We start from the raw sequence: 19194 nt of genomic DNA on the forward strand, positions 1-19194 counted from the left end.
GTGGCCACGAGTTATTAGTTCGTCGAGCAAAGCGTTCTCGGCGGTCACAATTTCGCAAAAGATGTACTCATCGCCGCAATCAGATGGCGCCACCGGCGTTATCAGTCACCATGTTTTTTAATTACTGTTCTGTCGTGATGTCGCAAGTGAGTCCTGCCAATTGTAATCGTGTCTTCTCGGTGAGTCACAATAGACATAAATGGTGGCGCGGATTTCAGTATGTTGAAGGAAAGGGCAAGGGGTTCTTTTCAGCGAAAATATCACCGTAGGCTTATTTCAAAAAGTGTCACGGGATGTCGCTACGGTGGCGCGACTGCCTATTATAACGCGTCATCCCCGTTCACGTGAATGCGCTGCGTGTTCAAGACGGCACGATTCGCTGTGTGTCGCATTTCACTGTGCGACACGCAGGGGGTGGCTTCTTGCAATAATTAGATGTACTACAATTATTTCTTTCAGAAAAGATCAATGTCGACGTCCAATGTTGAAGGGCCATCTCGCTGCAATATTCTACATTTAATTTCTCTCGCTCCCCCAAAAAGCACGGACCGGAATCACTTTCCCGCTTCCATGGTTTCCCTCGTCGGTGCCAACGAATTCAAGAACGCGTTAACAAGTAAATGCAGCCCTACTTTATAGACGATTTTACGGAAGCGTTAAGGTGCCGCCATCTTGAGCTGGTAGCGCTGCTGCTTTCTGTCTTTAACAACGAAGTGTACGTTACTGCAGTCGATTAGAAAGCACGAAAATGGTTGTATAAATGCGTTCCGCGTTTCATGACGATGTCGCGCAATTTCACTTCTCATAAAACTTAGAAATCGTTTGTGTACAGTGCAAGATGGCGGCGGCCCACGAATCGAATATAACATCGCCTATAGTCAGTACAAACTTTTACCCACAAAAGTGCAGCCGTTGCCAGTGGCGTAGCCAGAATTTTTTTCTTCCTCGAAAGAAAGGAGGGGGCCACGCATTTGACCGAGGAAGGGTAGGAAGGAGGGCTGAGCAGGCCGCATCATCATCATCATCATCATCATCATCATCATCATCATCAGCAGCAGCAGCAGCAGCAGCAGCAGCCTATATTTATGTCCACTGCGGGACCGAAGGCCTCTCCCTGCGATTTACAATTACCCCTGTCTTGCGCGAGCCTATTCCAACTTGCGCCTGCAAATTTCCTAACTTCATCACCCCATCTAATTTTCTGCCGTCCTCGACTGCGCTTCACTTTTCTTGCCATCCATTCTGCAACTCTAATGGTCCACCGATTATCCATCCTACGCATTACATAGCCTGCCCAGCTCTATTTTTTTCTCGTAATTTCAATTATAATATCGGCTATCCCCGTTTGCTCTCTAATCCACACTGCTCTCTTCCTGTCTGTTGACGTTGCAGGCCTCATACTACCACAGAAATTTCGGTGAAGAGGCGGGAGGGGGGGGGGGGGGGTTGATGCACGTGCCCGGTGTGCGACCACCTGGCCACGCCACTGGCCGTCGCTTTCGTTTAAAGACGCGCAGAAGACGTTGAGGGGGTGCGCTCACGGGCAAGAACACCTCGAGAAGCGCACGAGCGGCAGCAGCTTGGCGAGGTAGGCCTTTCTCTCGGCGACGTCGGTGGAGACCCACTTGAGGATGGCGCTGAACGTATCTCCCATTTCGCTGGGAGCGTAGAGCCGGTCATCTTCCAGGATGGTCATCAGCTCCTCTGGTGTCAGAGCCTGGAACTGGGGGCTGTTCTTCCACACCTGTGCATCGCAAGGACGCCCTCTTTTGTTTAAAAATGGACCCAAGACATCCGGTTCCGCCCCTATGGTGTCATCTACAAGAACCGCAGCATTAGCAGTAATTAGCGAAGTTAACTATAAAAGTTACTGAAGGAAACTAGCGCTGTGGTCCTTGAGGAACTTTGGATATGACGTGTAACCCATGAATACCTCTAATCGTCAGGTTCCGGCATTGCACATGCCCTTAGGCATTGAATTGTTACATTATCTTTCTGAAGTTCCCAGCGACCATTCTTTCCCACAAAATGCACGAATGCCACAAGTTTCCGCGTGCACGGAAAATGCGAACTGTTGTACTTGTGACGCATTATTTTGCATAAAACGATCCCCTACAATGTCCGTACCTCGTGGAAGTGCCGAACCAGATAGAGAAAAGCTTCTTTAGAGACGTTCGTGTAGCCTCTACTGGAGGCCAGGTGATAAGTGTCGATGCAGTTTTCCGGTTCAAGGTTTCTCTTGAGGACGCCGAGGCAGTGATCCCGTATCTTGTTTAACTGCGTTGTGAAAATCATATTGGGTGAACTCTCTGTGCACTTCGGCAAATAGAATATACAATAGGGCTCCCAAGCTAAAGTCTGTTGCGAGACGCCAGCGCCACTCGTTCCCCTAGCGAAGAGCCGCGTCACCATCTATGAGTGCACGTGCCACCGACCGCAGAATCAAGTAAGTTGGAAAACCAAAGTCTGCCGTTTTACTTAATGCTTGCTACTTTTCGCAGTAGCGTTGTTGCTTCGCCTTGTACCTCAGTCATGACAGTTTGCTCGAGACGGCGGGATATCGCTACAATTCTACTTCGACTTATTTTGAGTGACGCGTTGAGCGCCGGCTGACTTGCGCGTGCGACGCACATTGTGCTTTGCCGTGTTTGTCTGACAGCTAGCGCGCGTGGGTTGTTTGGACAATCGTCTTGATTGACAACATTCGATCGATCGATGGTAGCAGATTGCAAGCACAGTCGTATGGTTAGGTAGCCCATTTGTCAAAAGAGTACGGACCGTATATACTATTTGACATCTCGACTCCGCGAGTTGTGTGTCGAGAGGACGGCAGCGGTGGTTTGAATAGATTTTGCTTTTTCTAGTTATTTAATGCCAATGGAACACGGACTCTCTCGGTCGAGATCAATCACGATCCAGATACAAAAATTTTGATCGTGATCAAGAATGGTCGCAGCTGCATGGTGCAACAATCCGGATCGAGTTGGGTGAGCTTACTCAGCATGACGGTACAGATGACAGACTACGGTTGCGATCGACTTGATCTGCATCGTGCAAAATGGTGATCCAAAGTGCCTGTGTGACAGGGGTACAAATCCGTCAAGTGTTCCTGGACCTCAGGTACGTCACAATCGTCGTGTCGCGCGGTGCGATGGTAAAAGCATCTCTTAGTACTTGCGAGGCAGCTTCCCACGCAAGTTTCTTCCTGCAAGTTTTTAGTCTTTGACGAAAACTTTGCCTCTTTCTTCGTTTTCGTTATTAACATGGTGATCGCATCACAACACGCCTTCACGCTGCACCTGCACGAAGTTGCCGCTGCTGCCGACACTTAGCGGTGGCGGGCAGTTGAGGCTACGAGCCCCAGACTCTCCTATAATATTAGACCCCAGTTACACTCGAGAGCCCGCTCGACTGACTGCGGGGCACGCTTAAAAAAAATTGGCATGCGAAAGTGAACAAGCACGACATACTTGAAAGCGTCTGAAAGCGAGCTCGTTGCATGGTATGCATCCACGGTGGAAAAAACTGCGCTAATAACACGGACAGAAGATAGAACACAGGACGAACACAGGACAGCGTTCGTCCTGTGTTCTATGTTGTGTCCGTGTCTTCAGCGCTGTTTTTTCCACCGTGACGACATACTTCGACTCTGGCAACAGTAGTGGTGCACACTTGCTCCTTTCTCTCTCTCTCTCTCTCTCTCTCTCTCTCTCTCTCTCTCTCCTTTTTTTTTTTTTTTTTTTGCACTACCTGCCCGGAATTTGGTAGAATTTTACGGGCAGGTGTCGGCCCTTTGTGTTTTCGAGGCTCTTGTGACACTGAACGGCAGGCTCGTGCAAACAATTGCACGGGATCGAGACACAATCTTGTAGCACATATACTCCAGTACACAACACGGCGACGCGACCGCGTGCGCTGACGGCTTTTTCATGTGCTCCCACGTGCGGCGCTGTTCAGCAGCGTCCGTAGCGCCGCCTGGCCCAGGTTGGGGTCTATAGAGCGCACACTGTAAAAGTCAAGGTGTGCGGTTACAAAAAAAAAAAAAAAAAGCGACACCGTTTCAATGCATTTCGCTAACAAAGCAGAGCAGAACCGCATACCGATAGATTAGTTAGTGTACTTTCAGATGGATTTGATTTATTCGTGAGCTAGGAGCCAGCGTAGTTGACTGCCTCGGACTAATTTCGACCACGCGATGTCCTTTATGATGTGCATCCGAATCTAAGCACGAGGTCGCAGATTTGCTTCCCGGCCGCCGCAGCGCGGATTCCTATCAGCTAACTCTGATTAGCGCTGTAATGTATTATATATACAACGATGTGTTTTATGCCTCAAAATGCGGATTTAGGCTAGGAAAGCTTTGGCATACTGGAGTGAAGTTTCATCCTGTGAATAGCTCAACAAACGACTTACTAATTAATTATTACCTTACAAATTAGGTTTTAACTCAAATAACATTTCATTGTGTTTTGTAGAAATGTAAATTCACCGTGGCCAGAAATAAGGGTGAACAAGTTGTTCCAATTTTCCTTCTTGAGGAACTGTTTTTGAGCATTACAAGGTTAAATTACGCTCGATGGGTATATATAGGTTTTGTTTCGTCAAGAGAGAACGAAAATGATGCACAACGCAACGGTCACGTTCTGCTAGGCACGCAATTTGGCGCGCTGACATCCATGATTTTGGATGTTGGGCTGCTCGCGAACCGCCTTCACGGGCTGACCGTGAAGCACATTCGCTCTGTTTCAGGGCAAGCCGATGATACGTCGAGCGTCTCTACATACGGTGTTCTTATCGGAAAACGAACGATTCGGCAAAACTTGAGCAGTGATTTTTAAAATTTTGTGCTTAGCGCTGCCTAGCTAGAGATGTTCCTTGTTCCAATTTCACGGCAAGATCGCATTGTTTAGCACGATCACACAGTATAACACTTCTCGATGTTATACTAGGCTGGTTTATCAACAACAACAAAAATGCAAAGCTGTCTTCGCCGGCGGCTCTCGTGATGCCTACATTCGACCTCGAAGGTTATGCTTTGCCGTAATGCAGATGACGCATGCCGGCCGGGTGACGCCATAGTCGCCATGTTTTAGACACCACTCATGTCGAAAATCTCATTCCCTTAGTTCAATAAACCGGGCAAGTGACTGTACCATGTATTATGCTGAACGATTGGCACCATAATATTATTACGATATTATCGAAAGATGTTCAAGAGACGAGCCGCCGCGAGAAAGACGATGAAGTGTGTCTGTGCTCTTGGTGCGAGCGAGTGTGGGCCTGGCTGTCTGGCTCCAGTGTAAATAACCTGTAAATCGTCTCTTTCGTCTGTGTCCTTCCACACGTAACAATATGCTTGCTCTAAATGCTGTATTCGGTCTAACAGCAGAGGCTAGCCGTAACCGTAACACACGGGTCCCTCTCTGCGGCAATTCAACATGTTTCCTGCGACTACACCCCATCGTTACACTCCCTGAGGGTTCTTCAACGCCCTGAGCTATATACTGCGACAAGGTAGGCCATGGCTTTTGAAGCGCCTCTGCACTGCGACTCTGCAGCGCACAACCCGCGGTCTCTCGACCCATGGCCTGTAGAACGCTGACCAAAGATCGGGGCAGAGGATCACGCGTGCTAACGGCAACGCTTCTCTGCGTGCCTCTTCCTCAAGACGAAGTCTCAGAAGTGCCTTCGCTGCACACGACTGACCTTGAGCTTCTCGGCGAGCTTGAGTACCTTGTCGACATTGTGCAGGCCGACGCGCTCGTGCATCGGAGTGTGGTAGGCGAAGCCGACAAGCAGCTCGATCATGTCGCTGTCCAGGTCTTGCACCATCACCCTGATGGGCGGGGTCCACTCCTGCTCGGGACTCTTGCCGTCCTTGGTGAGAGTGAAAAGCTCGAAGCAGGCAGAATACCTGCACGTGAAATGACCGATAGTGACGGCATCGTGTTTCAGTCTTGCGTGTCTACGATGAACAAGGCGACATCTGGCAACTCACCCCCCCCCCTTTTTTTTTTTTTTTTTACCGCAGAAGCGGTTTATGCCTAGCTCTCCCGCAGACTTCCGTTATCAGAATGAAACAGCAGCGCTTAAATGGCGTAAAATAAACGAGGGCATAAATACGCGTGTCCCTCATTCTACACACCTTCAAAATGGATAGTGTAAACTAGAAGCACCACAGGCACTTTTCTACTTTTGTGCGCGCGCGACATCTGACCTTGGTTGGGTGTTCCTCAGTGAAATGGCGCAACGCTGGGGGATCGGCCACGAAACAGGTGGTGCAAAAGCTAAATAAATAATACTAGTTTGAACGAAAATAAATGGAAACTAAATTATTAACTGCAAATTGTAAAATTAAACGCTAACTGATATAGATGTCGAGTCTATAGTAGCTAAATATTAAAGTAAACAAACATGACCTGTGCTCGCCCTCTTCGTGCATTCCGTCGTCGTCCTCTTCCTTCAGCATCCGCAACCCGATAGCTATGCTTTATACGTTAACTAGTCGAGTTCCACGTCGAGCTCAGTATCACGAGCGAGCAAGGGCATGCGATAGTACCATAGCGTAATACGTTTACAAAGAAATCAAGGAGGAAGAGTTGATTCAGAAGCCGGGTTGACCCAAACCGATCCGACCATGTTCGTACGCATTTCGTCAAGTGCATGGGTCCAGTGAGTTCAGCCATCTATACAAACCACCACGGCAGAACCTCTGCCATACCGAATGGCATATATTCTGGCCCGACAATTCTCTTCGCTGGACCTTTTCTTTTTTTTTTTTTTTTTTCCTGTTCAGGTATAAGCGTGGCTACTGGATGGCATGGAGCGCAACTTGAACAGGCGGTATACCTGTCTCACGATCATCTGCAGCCTGCCAGCGGGCCGATTCGACCAACTGCTTGCTCGTCCCGATGCGCTCGAGTTAGGATGAAGCCATAATATTCTTGCAGAAACTATCGCAGGTGGTTGTCAAAGTAAGCGCATGCATATGGAGCTTATGCGGAAATGGACAAACTAACAAATATTCCGAAAGCACATCTGCTGACGTTGATAACTGCGTTCAATAACGCCGGGCCAAGTTCTCGTCGAGGCAGGTTTTGGTAGACGGCATGATAACGTATTGATGACGACGGCATGACGGCCATGAAGATGATGGCGGCGCGAGGACGGCGACGGCAGCATGGCCCATACGGCATGAAGGCAATGGAAATGACGGGGGGCTGCGCACCTTGTGCTTCCTTCTCCGCTCGATCGCTTACCGCACCGAGGCCAGATACTCCTACGACTAATCGCCTTAAAATCATGCAGACCTCACGCACTGTGGGAGCGGGTCTAAGCGAAGCTGTGATGAGCCGGCAAGACAAGGCGCATCTCGACAAGAGACTCACTGTGGTGTTCGGCGACGAACACGGGCGCACCGCAACCGTCGGGCGCTCCCTATAGAGGGTTGCACAAAATAGCACCTCTTCCTCTTTACCATCACGCTCTCTCTCTATCTCACAACCGCCAGCCCAGGTGGCAAAGAATGGGGAGAAATGCGACAAGCGCCACCACCGACTACCACAGCCATCTAAACTTTCAGACGCCACAAGGCTCTCGCGCGACAGCATGCGTGCGTCTTAAATTAGTTCCCCAAACTCTGCGGAGAAATGAATTGGCGTTGGAGTTACTTTTGTGCTTCAATGCATAAAACTACATTTTGATAAGAAAGTAACTGGAACGCCAATGCATTTCTCCGCAAAGTTCGGGAATTAATATTTCGAAACTGATGTCATCTTCAGAACTCGTTCCAAGTGGATCCACCTTGCGAACTCCACGGCTAGAACTTGTAAATTACAACATGGGTCATAAGGTAATTAGTTAAAATCTTATTTAGTGAATTTTTGTTAATTAGACGAGTATGCGTTTTAATTTTTTGTGCAAGAAATGTCCGCCTCTTCGAGTAGACCAGCTCATGAACTAGAATTCCTTTATCTGTCACAGGCAACCTTTAAAAAGTCTTGGAAGTGTTCGCTGAAACACCCTGTTTGTGTATATGCATATACAAATATATACCCACACATATATTTATTTAAAAAAGAAAGAAAAGAAAAATTGAGAAAAACGCCGCGAAAAATGCGACACAGAAACCTTAAATTGTATTGCTAGCATGAGACCTCCTACTTTGGTGTTTGTATTCGTGTTCAGGCGAGTTGAACGCTTATTTTCTGCCTTGTGCGATGTGTTAACACAGGCACTCGATACGTGATTAATGATTTTCCGTGCCAAGCTCTTGAGGCAGGTAATTGCATTTTCAAACTTCGTAATGAGTCTTTGAGAGCATTGACTTTTCGAAGTTAAGTAACGTCTATTTTTGTATATGAAAAATAGTAGCTTGTACTAGAAGATCTGCCTAGCCTTAACGATGTATTGTTTCGTAAATAATGGTATCATAGCTAATTGGATGAGCGTAATATAGATGAGCGTAATAGTTTTCAAAAAGTCTTAATATTTTCTTCTGACGAATTTCTACTCTGTCGAAGTTATTTTCGTTGGTCGTTGCCCACACCAGCACCCCATAAGACAAGCGGAAGTAAAACAGCACATAGTACATTATCTTTTTCAACCAAAATGGAATGAGAGGGGATAACTTAAAGAGGCAGCCAACAACCTTAGTAAATTCCGTTGTAACCATGGCTACATGTTTGTTCCATGACATATGATGGTGGACCCAGACATCGATGAATTTTCGTGTGAGATTGCGTAACAATCTTTCATTATATACTAACAAACGGATCCGCCGTCAGACTCGACCCGCATGTTTCGGTTTTAAGCGAAAAAGACGCCGGTCACTGCTGCTGACTTGTGTGCAAACACCGGAGCTGCATTTATCACCGAGAGGTAGCACTCGCACACTGTACTCTTCATCATCATCATCCTCGTCAGCCTATATGTCCACTGCAGGACGAAGGCCTCTCCCTGGGATCTCCAATTACCACTGTCTTGCGCTAGCTGATTCCAACTTGCGCCTGTAAATTTCCTAACTTCACCCCTCCTAGTTTTCTGCCGTACTCGACTGCGCTTACTGCACTCTTACAAGCAGTTAAAGTCTGCAGCGCGTCCTCAAGCAAGTGTAAGTGCGACAACCCGACAAGTGAACGATCGACACTCACTTGGCAGCCATCACGAACCGATGTGCCCAGGTCTCCGAGCCATCGGGCGCCCGGAACACGACGTCGCAGAACTGACGGGTTTTCCTCTGTTCTCGCAGTCCGGGCATAGCCCTGGCCGCCGCGCGGGGCGCGAAATCAAGCCGCTGGCCATCGTCGTTGAAGAGCAGCACCGCCTCTGACCAGACGGTGATCATGCCGTCGTCGCCGGTCTTGCCGGCGGCGTCATCGGCGTCCTTGGGCTTCTCCGTGGCCTCGACGGCGGCGCACATCTCTGGGTTATTGCGAAGGAGGGATGGCCAGGACAAGGCGAGCAAGCGAGCGAGCTGGCCACAGGCAAGCGTCGCCCAGCCGCCCACACTACCGGCGCGCCCAGAGATAGCAGCACACCCGTCCGACCGAGCCGCTTAAGCCGTGTCGCCGGGTGCCTGGACTTCGCCCCTTACCGGCTATTTGCACGCGCTGTGTGGCACGTGGTTCGCGACTTCGTCGTCTTCGTTATCGTTCGGCTTGACCATGCTTGCAGCTTGCACGCGATCGCCTACAAAATGTTTCACAAGAACCAGAAGCGCTGCTACGACCTCCGCTCGCCGTGTCGTTCACATTTCGCCCGGCTCCCTCGTGTTGCTTTGGTCGCCAGCCCGTAAAGTTAGCCTTTTAGGGAAGACACTCACGCGGTGAAGGGGCCCGTCATAACAGTCTATACACCAGTGTGACGGTCTCCCTCATCGTGTAGTTGATAAAGTGAGGGGGTCCCTTTTTTCTTCAATCGCATATAATGTGCATGGAGCTAGTATTGCTAGTCAACGATTAATCCGTGTCGCTAGGACGCACAGTGACAACGTAACAACGCGTCATTATCTTGTGGTCTGCGGTCGCTAAAGCGGCATCTACCTAAGCCCCTCCCCCCCCCCCCCCCCCCCTCGCACCTCCTTTCACCCCTGGGCTACGGAACGGGTCACTTCGCTCCCCGTGGCAGTAGCCTTGCGTGTCAGGCGTGGTGGTAAAGCATAGGACAGAATAACCAGTACTGCAGAAGTGACACGAGGAAAATAATAATGCAGCAACGATCAAAAAATATTTGCTGTGGACGTGGCTTGAACCCACGAGCGTAGAATCGTAATACCAATGCTTTTGCGCGGCGCCATAAAACCAGGCGAAGAGGTCCACCATTTCACAGTTTCTGGGTCGACTGGTGATAGCTCAAAAGGACGGTACGTTAGGCACGTTGGTAATCCATACTAAGAACTATTGACCGTGCGAAACGACACGAACGACACAGCCCTTGTCCGTGTACCTTTTCTGTATCGTTCGTGTTGTTTCGCTTTGTCAATAGTTCTCGCTGCTACCCCGTCACTATAGTGTTATTGCTATAGCGAAGGGCCCCCTCGCTATAGTCAGTTTCTTTCAGGAAACTACTCTCCTCTTACGCAAGCGCACACCACTTGCTCCGCCAGGTGACTAATGTCACCTGTGAAACTATTCTAGAAAGACACACTACGTCCGACGTTGCGCCAACCAGTGGCAGCGTCCACGTCGCCAAGTTCAAGCCTAACAACTCTCCGCGCGCCTCAGATATTAATGCTTTAGCAGTAGGAGCGCCCAAGTGGAAACAAAGTGTATGTGTGTTAGTGTGGCTCGTGATCAATTTGAAGTCTTCCGGTATTTAAAAAAATCGCCTGTGGCAGATTGAACTCTTGTCCTTGAGCTGGATTATCCAGAGAGGCGGACATTACTAGAACGAGAAATCAAAACACATATTCAGGTAAGTAATAAAAATTCACATATCATATCATTCATATCAGCCCGTGGTGCGAGCACGAACGGGCTGATATGGCCCATATACTTTGGGAATGTCAACGCCCTGAAGAAGAAGGAACAAGAGGAAGGGGGAAGATAACAGCAGGACCTTCTGAAGCGGGGCGCCTCGCTGAGAGATGGCAAGCCGCCCTCCTCAGCGAGGCACCCGAGGACCAGGAGTGGGCCGTCCAGCGGGCCAGGGCCATTGCCGAGGATCTCGAAAGATTTTTCTCCGGCGATGGACCCCTGGCAGCCTAGCCCCGGGCACCAACAGCCTTAACCGCTGGACAAATAAAGTTTATTCCTATCCTAAAAATTCACAAATTAGCTTCTTATTTATTTACTTTATGGCACAGGTTGCAATATACTAATTGTAGCCGGTGAGCTTTCAAGATATATCCACTTGAAATGAATCTGCAGGATGAGACCAGTTTCGAGATATCTGCGAAAGTGTGGGACGAAATACATGGACGTTCCAATTAGAATAATCCAGCTCAAGGAGTAGAATTATATTAGTTTGCAACCGGCGATCTTTTTGAAAATTCGGAAAATTTCAAAATGATCAACCCGTATATATACAGTGCAACTGACGGGGGTCTACTCAGAACCACCGTCAGTGAAATTGCGCTCGTCAAAGAGACAGGACGTTCGCCGAGTGAGCTCCTGAACAACACTTTGCAGTGTGGTGAACACGGTTTAAATCACGGATCGTGAATCACGTAGTGCTAAGGCATTTCACTCGCATTTGCCGCTAAATTCGTCACTGATTAGTTAGATGGACACTAAAAAGAAACACTGAATCAGTTAACACTCGAAATAAAGTGTGGCGTATTCTAGATGAATTCTACTTCCGTTGATTTCGCGTTAATGGGTTGGCGATTCGAAGAGAAAATGACGGTCAAAGTTATACTTTTGAATATCGCGCCATAACCCCACCTCCGATACGTCAGTGTGACGTCACGAACTGCGAAGCATTGTAATACATCCCTTAACGTCTATCATTTACTCTGGCCGTGCTCGCAAGCTCACATAAACTCTGAACCGGACAAGCGCAAGCAATCCGGAGCGAAGAACTCGCTCCCCAACTCTGGGCCGTCCAGCAGGTCCACGATGCCGCCTGGAAGCTCAACCTCCCGGCTCCGTCGTGGGAGACGCCCGCTCCATGAGAGCCCCAAAGCTCTCGTGGCCTGCAGGACCTTTAATAAAGTTGATTTCCTTCCTTCCATTTGAAATTTCGGGCCGTTGTGATTTGAGCATCGTATTTCTTTTTAATGTCCCTTTAAGGGCACCCGGACGGTGCTTCTGTGGCCAGGAGTAGTGTTGCGTACAACTGATGCTTAATTAAGACACCAGCCATCTTAAAAGAAGACAGCGAAGTGCCTCTACAGGTGTAACTGACGCGGTATAGCACCCTCACCGATTTGTCCTATGTGTAGGGAAGATGAGACGGTAGAACGTGTTTCAATTTCTTGTCGACGATTTATTAGCTTAAGAAAACGAACCTTATAAATACCACTCCGCCTTCTTGGATTATATTTACCCCTTCAAAATTTACAATTCTCGGGTGCCTCTAGTCTGGGCACAGCGACGGGAAGGTTAGCGCTGCCGTCCCAAATTTCCTTTAATACCAATGATTTGGTTTGGTTTGGTGCACAACCCACTACGGGGGATTGGCCATGAATCGGGCGGCAGTGGGAAGAAAAATGATGGATACTTAAATGGGATTTCCTTACTTAAAATTGAGATAATAAATGCATTCTAATCCTTAATATTAATTTTTATGCTATAGCATCTTAAAATTTGAAGCAAAAGCAAATATTTTTGTTGTCTTGTGGAAAAAAAACTTAGCATGGCAGTTTCCTTGTTTCCATTATAAAATTAAATATGGCATCACATACGTTCCTATTACAGTGTCCTAGTGCTGACGCCCCCAGAGATAGAATGATAGGTAGTGTAATGGTCAATCCAAGTTGCCGGAGGGGACCTTCTAGAAGTCGTTTTCTTCCTACACTCCGACACTCTATGAAGAAATGAACCATAGTTTCGGGTTCATTGCAATGTAAACATTGAGGGGAACGTGCGAATTAAACCAGACCTATGGGAATAGAAATTAAGCCTTGGTATGCGTATTCTAGTAAATAAAACTTCAAATTTTTTTGTTGAACACCATCTGCTGTGCCAAGGAAATCTAAGGTGCTGAAAATCGGTGTTATTTAGTACAAATGATTTGGCATGTTCTTCTTGGACGGAAAATTTTTAAAATCTCGCAGAAGTGAGATTTAAACTCTAAATACAAAATTTTGAGCTTCCTTTTCTTTCAAACAAACTAAATTTAAATAGTTTTATTTTTATGGCTGTCATAATTTTTCATTTTCATAAAATCATGCAGTATCTAAATATCTATCTTTCGATTCTAACTTACCTATTATAAAGTTTTGTACTTTACTTTGACCAACCGGGTTCTTGGACAATTCCCCAGAGTGGGTAAGTGCCAGTATTTCCAAGGACCTAGATCTACACCTGGCGAGTTTGCTCATGTACATATATTGTAAATACAGCGGACTCTCGTTAAACGTAACCTCTAGGAACCAGGTAAATTAGTATCGTTTATCAGGAGTTCCATTTACTGAGAGGTGAAGCTCAAGGATACATAAGATGCTTGTCTTCAAGGGACAGATACATTATTTTCGACAACAGGCATTAGATATGGCAGATCTGATTCTAAAACTGCTTGCCACTCCTTGCCACTCCGCAAGGATCAGGGTCGTTTGGTGTGTCGCGGGGAGGGAAAAGAAAGGGCGCGCGCTCCGCCGGGCTTCCCTCACCTCCGATCACCTTCGGCCACCGCATTAAAGGGTCACGAAAGAGAAACAGGAAGTTCAGCTAAAATAAGAGAGGGACCTTCACGAATGCATGCAGTTTTTGTTGGGTGCACAAATATGAGTTATTAGCGGAGAAATTCGTAAATAAAGACCAAATATCCCTTCCTCAATTTCTCTCACCCAGATTTGGCGCTGAAGCAGTGTTGTCACAGATTTCATTGCTCTCAGCGAAGCAGAATGCGCCATGATACGTCACCGCTTGCGTAAACGTTTGGCCGAGGCGCTGGCTGCATCATGGCTGCATGGCCGCTGCGTTTGCGTTCGCCGCGATGGATACCGTTGCTGCCGCTGAACCTTGCAACGAAGAGCTCGCCAGGGAAGCAGGACTGCATTTCAGCGATATTCAGTGAAACGGAGCGCGAAATGATCCTCCGTGCTCGAGCGGTAGGTGTTTCCGCGTGCGATGGCGGTGAGCCGCCGGCCGCGGAAAGCAGAGCTTCGTTTTCGTCGACGGAAGGCGAGGCGTCCGGTCCTCCAGGCGACGATGTTCCCGACAGAACAAGCGTAGAAAGTTGCGCACGTAGTCGGTATGGTTATTTCGTGGCTTTATTTAATGACGTTCAGCACTCACCGAGCCGCCAGATTTCTGCTGCAGGGGCACCGGTATACGGGGTTTAATGAAGGCCGCATTGCGGGAACAGCTGCTCGAGAAAGAACTGGCCTCTTGGGCACGCCAAGATACTTTCCGGGGGCAGGATTATATACATAATCCGAGGGCGAGAAATGCAGAGAACACACCATCGGTTTCTCGCGCTTTTTTGCCATTTTATCATCGGCAGAGCACTGAGCCATTGCGAACGCCGGGGAGCCGGGGATCACCGCGCGGCACCACAAGAAAGGACACAATCGGGTCAACACTACCGCTGCCCCTGAGCAAGCGCGTTGGGCCATTTATACAGCCCTCAACACTACACACACGACGCATTTTCTGTCTGTTTCCCGCGAAGTCACCGTTTTTCGAGCCACGCAACGCGCAACCAAACAGGAACAGGCGCGCGCGATGATGCATGGAGCAAGAACGAAACTACGAAACTATCACGACCGGATGTAGCGCCATGCCCTTTTTCTTATTTATTTCATTGTGCACTAAACTTCTACTTCCTCGCTTGAAACGGTTTAATAAGTTAGCAAATGCTGTTTATGTACGTTTAGGATGTATTTCATTTTGCGTTTTATTAACAGCGCTAAATCGCTCTCGACCAGTCGCGACCGGCCTGCGTTTGTAATCTAAAACGTCACGAACGTGTAGTGCGGGAAATTCGAAGGGGCGTCAGCACCTATCCTTCAGTATTTTTGCTATTTTCTCGCTTACTAAACATCTGTTCGCCGTAAGAATGGTATGACTGTGATTGTGATAGGATAATCTACCATTAAAGCTGAACTTCCGGTTTCTCTTTAGTGTCCCTTAAAGCTTTACACCGGATGGGACGGCCGCGCGTGCTGTACGAGTTTCGCTGAGAAGCAGGCTACGTTTGAGCAACAGCGCCGTGAACTCGCTCGGGAAATTTCCTCTAGCGTGAGGGCTTCCGAAGACCAGGCGAAATCCCGAGTTGCGGACACCGAGTTGTGGGAGCGCGATGTTGCGGCCAAACGTCTGCGAAGAGCCGCATACCATGAGTTTAGGGCAAACGAAACGGAACGCCTGCGACAGCATCGTCTTGCCACAAGCTTCACTTACCCCCATTTCCTCGACAGGGGAAGGGCTCTGAATTTCTTTTTTTTAATTTAGGATTAATCCAAACATGATATTAATTTCTGACATCACGGTGCACCGATTTTTTAAAATATACACTATAGTCTAGAGATCCCAACTTGTGACCGTTGAAGTTAGCTTCACTTTAGCTGCACCCGTACGTGTTAGGTGGTTCATGACCACGTGAAACGCTGCGACACCAGCAAGGCTTGCGTTCTAAATACGACGAATAAGATGAACCATTACTAAAGATCTATAATTTGTACTAAACTCATTCGCGTAAAGAAAAGTAGAAAACAATGTTACGTCGCGGTGTGCGCCATGCATACAGCTAAATTATTCTGTTACTTCGAGGAATAACAGAACAGCGAAATGTATTGATATGTCTTGTGCCAAAAAACATGGTGGGAATGCTGGATCCCCGTAGACTCTTGCAACTTACAACAGTGATAGCGTTAAGGTTCCGTGTCGCAGAAAATCCGGCGTCGGCGTAAGCGCCGGTGTCGTTGGCTGAAATAATCATGCCGAACCACATCATCCCGAAAAACACCACACCGGGCAGGCTCTTCGCGTGGCACAAGGTGTTAGTGAAGAAAAATTGAATTACTCGAAGTAAAATCCGTCAGAAAAATCGTAAAGTACGACTTAACCACAACCTACAGACGTGATAGCGTCGGATTGTTATTTGAATATACGAGAATATACGGGAAGTAGCCAGGGATCTTTGAATGCTATCGCGTTCCAATCTTAAAGGCGAAGCTTAAGCGTCCTCCCAATTTTAACAGCGGAGCTGTTTAGGCCGGCCGGACGGACGGACGTCCGTCCATCTTGCGTCATCGTTGATTCACGATGGTTCGGCGGTCGGGTAGCCAAGGAGCCCGGCGCTGTTGCGTGGCAAACTGTCACAGAAACACCCGGGAACTGCAGCCGCTCGTAAAGTTCAACACTTTCTCGGATAAATGTTATGAAAGGAAACGCAGGCAAGCATGGATAACTACCGTCCGCAGAATCAAGTAGCTTGCTGTTTTATTTAATGCTTGCTATGATTCCCGACAACGTTGTTGCTTCGCCTTGTAGCTCAGTCATGACAGTTTGCTCGTGGCGACGAGAATAACGCTGCAGCTCTTCTTCAACGTACGTACTTCGAGCGTCGGCTGACTTGCGCGTGCGACGCACATTGTGCTTTCTCGTGTTTGTTGGACAGTGCGAGCTTGATCGGTAACATTGCTTTTATAGCAAGTTGCAATCAGTTAAGTGCTTGTGCTTTAGCACAAGTCAATGGGCCACAAGTGGCCCATTGGTCAAAAGAATCCGGACTGTTCTGTGTGGACCGTACTGTGTACTCCGCGAGTTGGGTTGCGAGAGAAGGGCATCGGTGGTTTGAATCGTTTTGGCTCTCGGTCGTTGTCACAAAAGAGCGCGTAATCCAAGCGCGCGCCGCGTGTCACGCAAGCCAGCGAAAGAACACGCCGGCCCCGCGGCAACTTCAACAGAGGGGGAGAGCGCATACGCCTCAAACAGCAACGCGAACAACGGCGCCTAGACGTCTAGAAGAGCATCGACGAAGTGACGTTAACCGGAGAGAGAGAGAGAGCACACGCGCGCGCCGACACCTTCTCACCCGGCGAGTCGAGAGATAACTACAGCGGGGGCGTGCGCCAACGGGATGACTCATCACCCCCCCCCCCCCCTCGATAACGCTTCGACGGCGGCGGTCGAAGGTACGAGAAAAGACGAGAAGATTCCCAGGCTTTGGCCATGCTACGGGGTCACGACTCCGATAGGAAGGTTCGGGAACGCCTGTGGAAGCTATATAACCGCCGTGCGAGAATCATCAGAACTTCAGAAGTGCAGTTCAGTCCGCACCGGTGAAGTGATGTAACGTGAAGGCCGATCGTCTGCGGAAGAAGGGGATTCCCCGGCAAGCTAGTCGACGAGTTCATCGAGCGTCTGCATTTCCGGAAGAAGTTCCTTCTTCGAGATTTGCCCCGAGATACGCCGAGATCGTCTGACAAGTCCAACACGGGTGAATACGATTGGACACTTAGTGTTCCTATTCATTTTGTAATTTACGTGTTGGACTCTTAGTGCTTGTCGTGAATTATTTTCTTGTGTTTGTTAATACTCATCTGATTTGTATTGTGCTGTGTCTAGCCTATATGTGTGCAAGTGTGTATGTAACTGCCTTGTGTGAAGAATATATTTTGTTGTGTTTTGACAACTCTGGGCTCTGACTCGGTCTTTGGACAGCAACCGGCGTTCGCTGGCACACCAGAGGGCCCATTCTTAATTGTCCTTGCTTTCGTGGGGTTATTTTCGGAAGCTGTTAAATCGGCTTTGGAATTTGGTCCAGCGTCTGCGCCTCGTTCACGGGGTCTGTGACAATATGGGTCTGTGACAGTCGTTCTTTAATACTGGTGCAATACAGGCGCTTTTGATCGCGATCAAGCCTGATACGGACCAAATTTTTCAGTCGCGATCAAGAATGGTAGCTGTTATACGGTCCAACAATCCGGATGGATCTGGTTAGGCTCACTCGGCATTACGGTTCGCGCGACAGCCTACGATCGCGATCTACTGCATCCTTCACCGTGCAAAATCGTGGTCAAAAGTGCCCTTGTAGAAACAACCCGATCCCGATTAGACTGTACAGCGCTCCAAAGTGCCGGAGTAACAGGGGTATGTGACTTGTGAGGTAATTGTGAGACAGCTTTCCACGCTTTTTTTAATGCGTTAGCATTCTTACGGTAATTCACGCACCTTCCGGGGGCTATGTTTGTATCTAACCGTTTTCCCGCCTACCTGGGCTACTGGGTTGTCCGTGGTCGAATGGGTATATAGCGCATTGGGCTACTGTGATGGGGGAACAGGGTTCGAAACCGACCATCGGACCAACTTAGGTCACTGAGTGTGACGATGTATACATACGTGCCGCTCTTCAACGAACTTATCGCGGTAGCTGAACAACACGAAGTGTTATCAGTGTTTTTTCGTAGCACTTTTGTGCTGTTCAGACACCGAGATAAGCTGCCACGTGAAATAATGAAAGCTCACCATGTAAAAAAAAGAAGGGATCAGACTGTCAGTCAGCCATCCATTTCGCTGCAAGAAAGTGAACCTGTCTTATTAGATATCGGGTCAGGCCACCGATCTGCCTTGTGGCTAGCGATATTGTCTTGTATTTTAGTTTTTCAAATGTTCGTTTCGTTTGTTTTCCTTTTTTGACGCGCTGGCACCGTCGTAAGTTGCGGATTTATAACATATGCAGACTGTTTTGGATAGTTTTCCTTTGATTTTGCTGAGAGGCTGGGCGAATGGTCATGTGATTGTTGTGCTTTGTATATCCGATGATTTCTTGAAATAAACTTCAGTTGAGAATCAGCGCCGAGTGGTGTTCCCTCCTTTTTACTCTGTTCGTGTCCAGTCGCGCTGCTACAACCACGAAGGTACACCGACTCGTCCGAATTTCCATCCTCCTGAGTGAGTACGTGCCACCGAGTGTGCCGGCAAGCGATTGAACAATTCCCAAAGTTGCAGGCACCGGCACACTACAGTTTTCGTCTGGGAGGCCACGCGCGTAACTTCTCGACAGTGCCACAAGATGGCGCAGCGTGTTCAGAAAGAAACGACAGAGGAGCCCGCATGACGCGTTTCTCGGCACTCGCCGGTG

General features: G+C 48.4%; 1 protein-coding gene across 1 annotated transcript; it reads right to left on the reverse strand.

Annotated features, from left to right (window-relative positions):
• Positions 1 to 1537: 1537 nt before the first annotated feature.
• LOC119457508 (kelch-like protein diablo) lies at positions 1538 to 9825 on the reverse strand. The gene is made up of 4 exons (XM_037719097.2): positions 9153 to 9825; positions 5707 to 5914; positions 2128 to 2277; positions 1538 to 1744 (listed from the first exon to the last, which is right to left on the reverse strand). Exons 1-4 carry the CDS (start codon positions 9419 to 9421, stop codon positions 1538 to 1540), a joined length of 834 nt encoding a protein of 277 aa, XP_037575025.2. The 5' UTR covers positions 9422 to 9825.
• Between the last annotated feature and the right edge of the window lie 9369 nt (positions 9826 to 19194).

The sequence above is a fragment of the Dermacentor silvarum genome, chromosome 7, assembly GCF_013339745.2.
Source record: "Dermacentor silvarum isolate Dsil-2018 chromosome 7, BIME_Dsil_1.4, whole genome shotgun sequence".
Lineage (NCBI taxonomy): Eukaryota > Metazoa > Arthropoda > Arachnida > Ixodida > Ixodidae > Dermacentor > Dermacentor silvarum.